At 59.4% G+C, this 10,696-nt stretch overlaps 1 protein-coding gene across 1 annotated transcript; it reads left to right on the forward strand.

Annotated features, from left to right (window-relative positions):
- The first annotated feature begins 1,605 nt into the window (after positions 1-1,605).
- PLEKHG4 (pleckstrin homology and RhoGEF domain containing G4) lies at positions 1,606-10,504 on the forward strand. Its single transcript, XM_032424411.1, has 21 exons — positions 1,606-2,177; positions 2,330-2,425; positions 2,501-2,624; positions 2,716-2,809; positions 2,896-2,970; positions 3,049-3,165; positions 3,323-3,421; positions 3,513-3,661; positions 3,821-3,959; positions 4,054-4,170; positions 5,741-5,923; positions 6,176-6,696; positions 6,772-7,018; positions 7,670-7,759; positions 7,843-8,064; positions 8,157-8,327; positions 8,408-8,585; positions 9,221-9,337; positions 9,484-9,720; positions 9,806-9,921; positions 10,085-10,504. The coding sequence occupies exons 1-21, from the start codon at positions 1,667-1,669 to the stop codon at positions 10,088-10,090; spliced, it is 3,609 nt and encodes a 1,202-aa protein (XP_032280302.1). The 5' UTR covers positions 1,606-1,666; the 3' UTR covers positions 10,091-10,504.
- The last annotated feature ends 192 nt before the right edge of the window (positions 10,505-10,696 follow it).

Genomic DNA, 10,696 nt, shown 5'->3' on the forward strand with positions numbered 1-10,696 from the left:
TCACACCTCAGAGCTGGGAGGGATCTCACAGGTCAACTCTCCAGGTAGCTTTCACCAGTTCAGGATCCCCTGAATGAAGGTGAAATGATGGGGAGGGCATGAACACAGCCTAAACGCTGGCAGCAACTGGACATCTGACACATGGGGTCTTCCCTAGTCCTTATGGCAAACCCCAGGGGAAAAAAAAAAAGGATGACTTTTTTTTTTTTTTAAACAGGTGAGTAAGGTGAGGCTTAAAGAGAACTGAGTTGCTGGAGCTCACCCAGCAGGTAAGTGGAGGAGCAGGCCTGGGTTAGTGTCTCTGGCTTCAGGACCCTGACCTCAGCCCCAACCTCCTTGGCTGGACTTTGTGGGGAAGGGGGTAGGTGAAAGTGCCCAGGAATGTACCAGAGTGGAGGGTCTGGGCCTGGTGGACTCTGGCAAGCCTGAGTCAGCTCCAGCCCAGATAGCAGTCCCCCACCGGGTCTTGGAATCATACAACCTGTCTTGCTGCCTGGGCCTGGAAGGAAGATTGAGGGCTGCAAGGAAGGGGCCCCTTCCTCCTACCCTCCATGAAGATACCCGTACTGGTTCCTAGCAGCCCCAAGCAGCTGGTTTGGGCTTAGAGAGTTTCTCTTTCTAGGGGCCTCCTGGGACCCGGGGCCCACACTTATCTTCTCCCGCGAGGAGTGAGTGCTCCCAGTTTTGAGGAGAGAGGGTGGGGCAGCCCCCCCACACTGCGTGCATTCAAGAGCAGAAGCCTGCCCCGCTCCACCGCCCCCCCTCCCCCCACCGCAAGCCCCTTCCCTCTATCCCCAGGACGACCCACCGGATCCCTCACCTCGGGCACTTACACCGCCTTCCCCAGCAGGGGGCCGCTTCCGGCGCTCTCAGGCAGGCGGGGGGAGTGGGCACAGTGGGACGGCTGGCGGTCGCTGCCCCTCCCCGCCGACGGAGAAGCCAAGTCAAAGTAAGGGGGCCCTGAGGGTGGGAGGGGGCGGCGGCGGGCCGGGGGCGCTGCGAGGGCCCGCTCCTCAGCGCTTTCCTGGGGGTCCGGGCCGCTGCCGTCGGGCCTGGGGGTGGGATGCAGCTCCGTCCTCCGGCCCCCAGGGGGCGGCGCGGTGCCGCGTCCTCCGCCGCCCTGCGTTCCCTCCCCGCGGCCAGGAGGCGGCGCCCGTGGACGCCGGGCGGCGCGCTGTACCCGCCGTCGACGGCGGTGCGGTAGGTTTGAGGGCTCCGCTTCGCCGTCTCGCGTCCCGGACACGTGAGTGTGGCGGGCGGGCGAGGGATGGGGCGCGGAGTCTCGTGGCCAGACAAGGCCCAGTTGGGCGGGTGTCAGCACTAGGCAGCACGGCGTTCCTGCAATGGCGGCGTCCCATCCGCATAGACCAGCAAAGCGTGGCAGGGATTGCGCGTCCAAGCGTGGGGGCCCTCTTGGCGGAGGCCCACGTGAGCGTGGTCGGGCGGGGGCCGACCCCTGCTGGTCTCCCCTCTCTTCAGGTCTGAACTGCCGCCGCGTCTGTGCTCCCTCTGTCTGGGCACCAAGAGTAGCCTTCTGCCTGTCTCACTCACGGAGCCGTACCCACGACCATAATCAACCCATTTCCTGGATGAGCAGAAGCCTCACACTGAGGGCCCAGCCCCTCTCCCACTTGCCCTGAGCAGGCCCACTCTTAAGGAGGGGGTGATGGAAGGGCCACCGGAGGTTGGGGATGAGTCCCCAGACTCCCAGGGACACGCCACTGACTGGAGGTTTGCTGTGTGCAGCTTCAGGGATGCCTGGGATGAAGAGGAACCTGTTCCCCGCATGCAGGTTAAGGACCCCAATTCTCCGAGACCTACAGCAGGGACAGCCCAGGGAGAAGGGCTACAGGGCAGCCCCTTGCCTGGGGAGCCTCAGTCTCCGCTAGGACAGATGGCTGTAGATGGGTCAGGGGATGCCCAGGGTTGCACATCGGGAGGTTCTTCACTCCAGTTAGAGGAACCAACCCCTTCTGGAGTGGAGAGCCTCCTGTGCCCAATGTCCTCCCGCCTCAGCCTCACACAGGGCGAGAGTGATAGTCAAGGGGGAGGCTTGGCAAGGGACCAAGTTCCAAAGAGATTAATGCCAGCCCACCTGGGTTCTGAGGGCTTGGACAGTGATCCTGTGGACCCTGGAGGCCCATTATCTGAGACGACGTCAGAGCTACTGGAGGCAGGTGAGGGAGGCGGGGCCAAGGAAGTCTTGGAAGGGAGTTGGGGTTCCTGAAGGGGGGGAGGGCTCTGACCCTACTCCACCTGGAGCCCAGGTCTGAGGAGGGGTCTCTGGGTGGGTGGCCCAATGCAGACCCAAGCCGTTTTCCTCCTGAAGACCCCAGTGGATCCAGCCTCCCTAAGCCTGCTGATGATCTCCTGGCCAAAGACCTTGCCTGGGAGCTGCTGGCCAGTGGCATGGCTACCCTGCCAGGTAGTTGGGAACGACTGGAGGCGGTGGGAGTGGGGTGACTTGATTGGGCAGGTGTTCACTGCCTTCTCCCCACAGGGACTCGGGATGTAGAAGGCCGGGCAGTGCTGTTTCTGTGTGCCCATAGCCCGGCCTGGCTTCACCCCAAGTGCAGTGACCGTGAACTCATCCGCCTCCTGCTCTACCTGCGTGGCATTCCCAGGTTTGGGGAGGAAGTGGGGGAGGGGTTGGAGCCTGAGCTGGGAGCTGGCAAGATTGGGGCATTAGATACTGAACTGAAGCCTCTTCCTTAGGCCCGAAGTACAGGCCATGGGACTGACTGTGCTGGTGGACGCCCGGGTTTGTTCCCCATGCTCTTCCCTCTGCTGGGGGCTCAGCCAACTGCAGGCGAGTACACGATAGTAGCTTCCCCTGCCTTCAGTCATTCCTTTTGTGTAGGGTTGGGGACATGGTTGAACTCAAAGTCCTTGCAGGAAGCCGCCCCAGGGTCAGTGTACCAGGTGCTGCTACTGGGAAAGATGCCGGAGGAGGTGCCTTCTAGGCTGCAGGTACAGAGCCCTTTCGGCCAGGGGTGGAGATGGGCTGTTTCCCCACTCGGCCTCGGTCACCACCTGCTTTTCGGGCAGCTGCGGCAGCTGCCTTCTCATCAGAGCCTGCTGAACCACGTCTCCACCTCCGGGTTGCCGGCTTCAATGGGAGGAGGCCTGCCGTACTGCCACCAGGCCTGGCTGGACTTCCGGATGGTGAGTGCAGTGGGTGGGGCACAGGGTGGGTGGCAGGCAACGTGGCCAGCAGAGGGGCCTTTTCTGGGTTGGCTTGAGCAGTGCAAAGCCGGCCTGGGACCCAGGACGCCTGGGACGAGCACTGCACTACTCTGGTCATGCCTGCCCCTGCTCACAGCGTCTGGAAGCCCTCCTGCAGAGCTGCCAGGTGGTTTGTGCCCTGCTCCAGGGGGCCATCGAGAGCATGAAGGCTGTGCCCCAGCCCATGGAGTCTGGGGTGAGTGTTCCCTCGACACCTCTCCGAGTGCTCCCTGTCTCCCTGCTTTTCTCCCATGCTCACCTCCACTACCTGTTGCACTTAATCACAGGAAGTTGGTCGGCTGTTACGGCAGGCACAGGTCCTGATGCAGCATGTGCTAGACTCACCACGGCTAGCATGGCTACAATGCCAGGGGGGTTTGGAGCTGGCATGGCTGAAGCAAGAGGTCCCAGAGGTGACCCTGAGCCCAGACTACAGGTAGATGCAAACTCAGATCCCAGATCTTGCCCCAGCTCACCATATCCTATGCCAGGGACTCAGCTGGCTGGCTCAGAACCAGCCAGGATTGGTGGTCCCAGGATAGGGTGGAGTGGAGCAAGGCAACTAAGAGCCCTAAGACCATGTACCCTATACCAGGCCAGCAGTGGATGAGGTTGATGAACTCTATGGCCGTGTAGATGGACTGCTGCATCAGCTGACCCTCCAGAGTAACCGGCGGGTACAGGCACTGGAGTTGGTCCAGACTCTGGAGGCCCAGGAGGGTGGACTGCACCAGGTGGGAACCATCTACCCACGTGGGCCCTCCCTCTGATCTCAAGCATGACCTCCACCCCACAGCAGCATTCCTTTCCCTGCTTGTGCCCCTCCAGATTGAAGTGTGGCTACAGCAGGTGGGCTGGCCAGCGCTTGAGGAGCTAAGGGATCCCTCACTGGACATGCTGCTCCAGGCCCAAGGTCCTTTTCAGGACTTGGACCAGGTTGCCCAGGTGAGTTTGGTCGCTTGTTTATTCCATAGGTATTGGGTCACTTGGCTGAGGACTGGGAATGCAAGATGGGTGAAAGCAAATCTATCGTTTTCTCTCTTGGAATGTACAGTTCAGCAGAGAAGATCAGTTGTAATCAAAGGTTCAAAGTCATATATGTGTTTGCAAACCGAGGCAGAAGCTCCGAAGAGAAGTAACGCAGGTGGTTCTACCTGAGTATATTAATAAAGACCTCACCCAGAAGAGGTGTTGGGCTAGCTTTCTTGAGATAGTGACTTTTGAACTGAAAGCTAAAGAATAGATCGGGGTTAATTAGGAGGAAGAGGGGTTGGGGTTAAGAAACATTCCAGGCTGAGGGAGCAAACAGCATGTGCAAAGGTTCTGTGGCAGGAGGGAGCATGGGTTGCCTGAGGAACCATAAGCAGGACAGTGAGGTTGAAATGCAGTGCAGAAAAGGGAGGGAGAATGGAGTGAGATGAGGTAAAATGAGGCTGGAAAAGTAGTGGCCAAATAGCTGGGCCGTTGTCGCAGTGTAATATCTAAGTGGGAAAGTCACATAATCAGATCCACATCCTAGGAAGATCATCCTTTTTTTTTTTTTTTTTTAATTTTATTTATTTATTTGACAGACACACACAGCAATAGAGGGAACACAAGCAGGGGGAGTGGGGGAGGGAGAAGCAGGCTTCCTGCCCCACTGAGCAGGGAGCCTGATGTGGGGCTCGATCCCAGGACCCTGGCACCCTGACCTGAGCCGAAGGCAGACGCTTAATGACTGAGCCACCCAGGCGCCCCGAGGAAGATCATCTTAGGTTCTGGGTAGACGGGGGCTTGAAGGATGGATGTGAACAGTCCACAGAGGCAATTGCAGTGGCCCACCAGGAATGATGCTTTCCCTGGCCAGATGGTGGCAGAGAAGATTGATTTTAGAAATTGCTGGGATTTGATGGTGGATACATAGAAGGAGAGGGAGGTTTCAGAGTTGAATGAGTGCCGTTCCCTGAGAGAGGGGCTGGGAGACAAGGATCTTCTGGGGGAAGGGGCTTCATCAGTGGAACTCAGAGGAGAGACCGGGGTGTAGAGGGTCACTTGGTGGATGTGAGTTGTGGATGACATTTGAAGTTGGTCACACAAGACTGCCTGAGGAGAGAGCATGTGGACTGTGTTCAGGAGCACCAGTGTTTAATGGCCCAGGTGAGGGATGGGGAACAGGAGGAGGAACCACCAGAGAAGGACGAGGAGAATCAGGTGAGTGGAGAGGGGTCGGGGAACTGGCAGAGAGAGGACTGGAGGCTGCTGAGTGATGGTCAGGTGAGGCCTGAGAAGGGCTGGGGATGGCGGTGGCACTGAGGTTGCATTAGGCTGACGGGGAAGAAGCAGTGATACCAAGGATAACAACCTCTCCAGGAAGTTTGGCTGTGGAGAGGGGCACAGAGACAGAGGGGAGTCGGGCAAGGGAAGGTCTTCAGTCACAGGAGAGACTTGACACTGACATGTAGAGATGTCTGTGGAAAAGACTGCCCTGGGCTAGACCACCAGGCCCAGACGTGCTGAGCCCAGGCTCTGTCTCCAGGAGCAGGTCAGGCGAGCTGAGAAGTTTCTACAGCCACTGGCTGGCTGGGAGGCTGCTGAGCTGGGGCCCGCGGGGGCCCGCTTTCTGGCCCTGCAAGCCCAGCTCACTGACTTCTCCAGGGCTTTGGCCCGGCGGCGGCAGCGGCTGGCAGATGCTGAGAAGCTCTCCCGTTTTTTCAAGCAGGTAGGGGGGCTGTCGTGACCTTGGCTGCGGGTGGTTGGCGGGGGTGCAGGGTGGCTGCCTGACCCCAGCACGGCCTGAGCTCTTTCAGGACATTCTGCCTGTTCTCTCTCTTTGTCTTCAGGGTGACCCCAAAATCCAACTGGGGGGGCATGGCCTGAGTCGCCATCCTGCGGGGATGGGGCGTGGGTTGAAGGGAAGGCTCGCGGTCTTGGTGGGCCCCATCTCACTGCCTCCCTGGCCTTGGCGTTACAGGCCTCGACCTGGGCTGAGGAGGGGAAGCGGCTGTTGGCAGAGCTGGAGCACGAGCACCCAGGGGTCGCGCTGCAACGGCTGCAGCTGCATTGGACCAAGCACCCTGACTTGCCTCCTGCCCACTTCCGAAAAATGTGGGCTCTGGCCACAGGGTTGGGGTCTGAGGGCATCCGCCAGGAGTGCCGCTGGGCCTGGGCACGATGCCAGGACACCTGGCTGGCCCTGGACCAGAAGCTAGAGGCCGCGCTGAAGCCACCACTGCCCACAGCCACGACCACGACGGGCAGCACGGCTAGCCTGGGTGTCAGCCGTGTCCCTGCTGCATCTGCCACCCTTCCCCTGAGGAAGGCCTACAGCCTTGATCGGAATTTGGGACAGAGTCTCCGAGAGCCTGCCCACCACTGCCACCATGCGGCCACTGCGGCTGCCTGCCACAGACCAGAGGCCGGAGGGGGTGCCCAGCCATGGTCATCCCCTGCCATGCCTCCGCCAAGCAGCTCCGATCCCAGGAGCCCCAGCAGGTGCAGGCAGTGGGCAGGGCAGGGAGGGCAGTGGCAGGAGAGAGGTCTCGAATCCTGATTCCACCTGTCTGGTAGGCTCCAGCTGGTGCTGGCGGAGATGGTGGCTACAGAGCGGGAGTATGTCCGTGCTCTTGACTACACCGTGGAGAACTACTTCCCCGAGCTGGATCGCCCCGATGTGCCCCAGGGCCTCCGTGGCCAGCGCGCCCACCTCTTTGGCAACCTGGAGAAGCTGCGGGACTTCCACTGTCATTTCTTCCTGCGTGAGCTGGAGGCCTGTACCCAGCACCCCTCCCGGGTAGCCTATGCCTTCCTGCGCCACGTAAGCCTCCCACAGGCCACATGGCTCCTAGCTGATTCTGCCACTCAACAAAGAGCCCCTGGGTGCAGGCTTGGTGCCAGGCTCTGTGCTGGGTACAGCTATGAGCGAGACCAGCAAGGTCCCTGCCCCTCTAAATGCTCGTGTTTTAGTAGAAGAGACATAAAAGTATAAAAGGGAATTCCAGATTATAGTTGAGGCCAGGAAGAAAATAATCAGGATAGATCGATGATTGTGAATGAGTGGTGGGCAGGAGTGGGGCAGTTAGAGGCCTCTTTGAGGAGCTGGTGTTTAAGCTGGGGCCAGAGAGAGGGACTGGAGTCAGAGTGTTCCATCCAGAGGAAGGATCAAGTTTAAAGGAAGAGACAGGTCAAAGTGGCTGAGTGCAGTGAGCAAGAGAAGGGGTAGTCCGAGGTGAGGGGTCCCAGAGTGGTGGTCCCAGAACAGTGGGAGGAGCAAGCCCCGCTCTGCACAGTGCCTGTTCTTGCCAGGTTACCCCTCATTCAAAGCCAGGCAGATTGGATCAGGGGGAGGCTTCCCTGGGAGCTGTTTATTGGCATTTTGGTCCTTTCAAGCTGAGGGTATCTGGCCCATGGGGGCCAGACTTTGGAAGCTGGCCCCCTTGCAACCTGGCTGAGCTGTGTGTCCTCACAGAGGGTGCAGTTCGGGATGTATGCACTCTACAGCAAGAATAAACCTCGCTCCGATGCCCTGATGACCAGCTTCGGTCACGCCTTCTTCAAGGTAGATGAGCCTGAGACTGTAGGGGAGGAGGGGACGGAGGAGGTACCCTGAAGCCGCCTGATGGTCTTCTGTGCACCTGGCAGGACAAGCAGCAAATGCTGGGGGACCACCTGGACTTGGCCTCCTACCTGCTGAAGCCCATCCAGCGCATGAGCAAGTACGCACTGCTGCTGCAGGAACTGGCGCGGGCCTGTGGGGGCGCCGTGCAGGAGCTGAGTGCCCTGCGGGCCGCCCAGAGCCTCGTGCGCTTCCAGCTGCGACACGGCAATGACCTGCTGGCCATGGATGCCATTCAGGGATGTGATGTGAGTCATGCCAGGCCCTGGTGGGCAGGTGCAGTGGGTGTGAAGGGAGGGAGCGGCAGAGGCTGGGTACTCACTGGACCCCAACTTGGCAGGTTAACCTCAAGGAACAGGGGCAGCTGGTGCGGCAGGATGAGTTCATGGTGCGCACCGGGCGCCGTAAGTCCTTGCGCCGCGTTTTTCTCTTTGAGGAGCTGCTGCTCTTCAGCAAGCCTCGCCGAGGACCCACAGGCACCGACACATTTGCCTACAAGCGTTCATTCAAGGTAGGCTCACCCGACCCCTCCCACGCTCCCTGCCCCCTTCTCCCCCGGCGCCTCACCAAGCCCCTCTCCTGGCCACGCAGATGGCAGACCTGGGCCTCACTGAGTGCTGTGGGGAGAGCAACCTGCAGTTTGAGATCTGGTTCCGCCGTCGCAAGGCCAGGGACACCTTTGTGCTGCAGGCTGTCAGCGTGGCCACCAAGCAGGCTTGGACGGCTGACATTTCTCGTCTGCTCTGGAGGCAGGCCATCCACAACAAGGGTGTGTCCCTGCCCCCTACGTCAATAAAAGGTCCCCCCTCTGGGCAGCTTACAATGTCCCACATGGGCCCAGGCAGGGCCTAGGGACCTGGAAATGCTTGGGAGCAGGGACGTCCCGCAGTAGCAGCCACTGTAGGGGAAAGAACTTCAAAGTCAGGCAGGCCTGCTCTCACTGTCCCTGACTACGGACACAGTGTTAACCTGAGTATCAGAGGCCTTAACTTTATTTTTTTTTTTTAAAGATTTTATTTATTTGAGAGAGAGAGAATGAGAGAGAGCGAGCACATGAGAGGGGGGAGGGTCAGAGGGAGAAGCAGACTCCCCGCCGAGCAGGGAGCCCGATGCAGGACTCGATCCAGGGACTCCAGGATCATGACCTGAGCCGAAGGCAGCCGCTTAACCAACTGAGCCACCCAGGCGCCCGGAGGGGCCTTAACTTTAAAAGGGCAGTTATGACACCTGCCCCCAGGATTGTGGGGAGGAGAGCATGGCACCAAGAAAGGCTCTGTGCACAGGACGGCTAATCTGCTGGGTATGGATGTATAGGAAGGACTTACTCAAGGGAGAGGGTAGACAGAGGCCCAAGGGCAAGGCTCATGTCCAGAGAGACCCCACGTATGCCCACCGTCCACCCAGAGGTGCGCATGGCTGAGATGGTGTCCATGGGCGTGGGGAACAAGGCCTTCCGGGACATCGCCCCCAGCGAGGAAGCTATCAACGACCGCACCGTCAACTACGTCCTGAAGTGCCGAGGTAGCAGGCAGGCTGCCGGGGTTGTGGGGGAGGAAGGCTGCATGCGAGGCACCGTGGACCTTTGTCAGCCCTTGCCTGTGCTCCCTTCAGGACCCTGGCCCAGGTAGGCTCTGGCCTGTCCCAACCTGACCCTCTCTCTTATGCAGAAGTTCGCTCTCGGGCCTCTATTGCCGTGGCCCCGTTTGACTGTGACAGCCCCAACCTGGGAGCCTTGAGTTCTCTTCCTGGAGACCCTGCCTCTTGCTCTGTACTGGGGTCCCTCAACCTGCACCTGTACAGAGACCCGGCTCTTGTGGGACTCCGCTGGCCCCTGTATTCTCCCAGCTGCCCAGAGGAAGCAGCACTGGAGGCTGAAGTGGAGCTGGGCAGTCAGCTGTCTTTGAGTAGGTTTGGGCTTAGGCAGAGGCAGGATGGTATCGCTTAGGGTCTGGCCCTCCGGTGCTGACAGCTTACCTCCCTCCTCCCTAGCTCCTGAGGACTCCGAGGTCTCATCCCAGTGCCCATCAGCCAGTGGATCCAGTGGGTCTGACAGCAGCTATGTGTCAGGGCAGGCCCTGGGCAGGGGTCTTGAGGACTTGTCCTGTGTGAGTACCATTTTGTCCTGTATCCACCAGCCCCAGCCCAGGCCTATGGCTGCCTTTCCTTTAGGTGGAAATGGGGGTGGGTGGGCCAGGGCCCTACCCCAGAGATGCTACCTGGACCCTGAGTTGCAGAAACAGGCAGTCAGGCCTACCTTGTCAACCACAGGTCTGAGCCCGGGCTGGAAGGCAGGCAGTGGACCCAGCAGCTTTTGCTCCAGGAAACATCACCTCTCTCAGGATCTGCTGTGACCAGAGTGTGGCTGCCACCTGGGCTACCTTCCAGCCCACATGCACTGCCCTATTGACTACTCTTTCTGATGTCTGTGCCCACTGGCAGACTGGCAGGGACCTCTCCTAGGGAGCCTAGCTGCAAAGCCTGAATGACTACCCTGATCCTGAGCTTCTGGCCCCCTGTCCCCTTCTTCTATTCTCTCTGCAGTTCCCACCCCAGTTATGGGTTAAGATTGGGCTAGAGCAGAGTGTGGGTGTTGCCATGCTCTAGGCTGGTGGGGCACCAAGTGACTCTGGGCAGCGACTGGGCTGCCCCCACCCTCAGGAGGAACATAGGTGGGTTCCCAGCAGTTGCTTCCCGATCCCTGGTCTCAAAGCCAACCTTCTCAAACTTAGGGGCAAGCCAACACCTATTGTACCCTTAACTCTTGATTGCCCTGGCTGCCCAAGCCTAGCTCTTCCTGGGTCAGTTTGGTTATTTTGACTCAACACTTTTTGAATAGCTTTCAATTAGAGCTGTTATCTAAAATTATTTCACTGATTGTTA

This window comes from Phoca vitulina, unplaced genomic scaffold (genome assembly GCF_004348235.1).
Source record: "Phoca vitulina isolate PV1807 unplaced genomic scaffold, GSC_HSeal_1.0 scaffold30, whole genome shotgun sequence".
NCBI lineage: Eukaryota > Metazoa > Chordata > Mammalia > Carnivora > Phocidae > Phoca > Phoca vitulina.

Excerpts from the sequence above, each read along its gene's own strand:
- PLEKHG4 (XM_032424411.1), top strand. The coding sequence starts at position 1,667 with ATGGAAGGGCCACCGGAGGTTGGGGATGAGTCCCCAGACTCCCAGGGA. Across the intron at positions 8,328-8,407 it reads CCTACAAGCGTTCATTCAAG|ATGGCAGACCTGGGCCTCAC; the intron begins GTAGGCTCACCC and ends CTGGCCACGCAG. Across the intron at positions 8,586-9,220 it reads GCAGGCCATCCACAACAAGG|AGGTGCGCATGGCTGAGATG; the intron begins GTGTGTCCCTGC and ends CCGTCCACCCAG.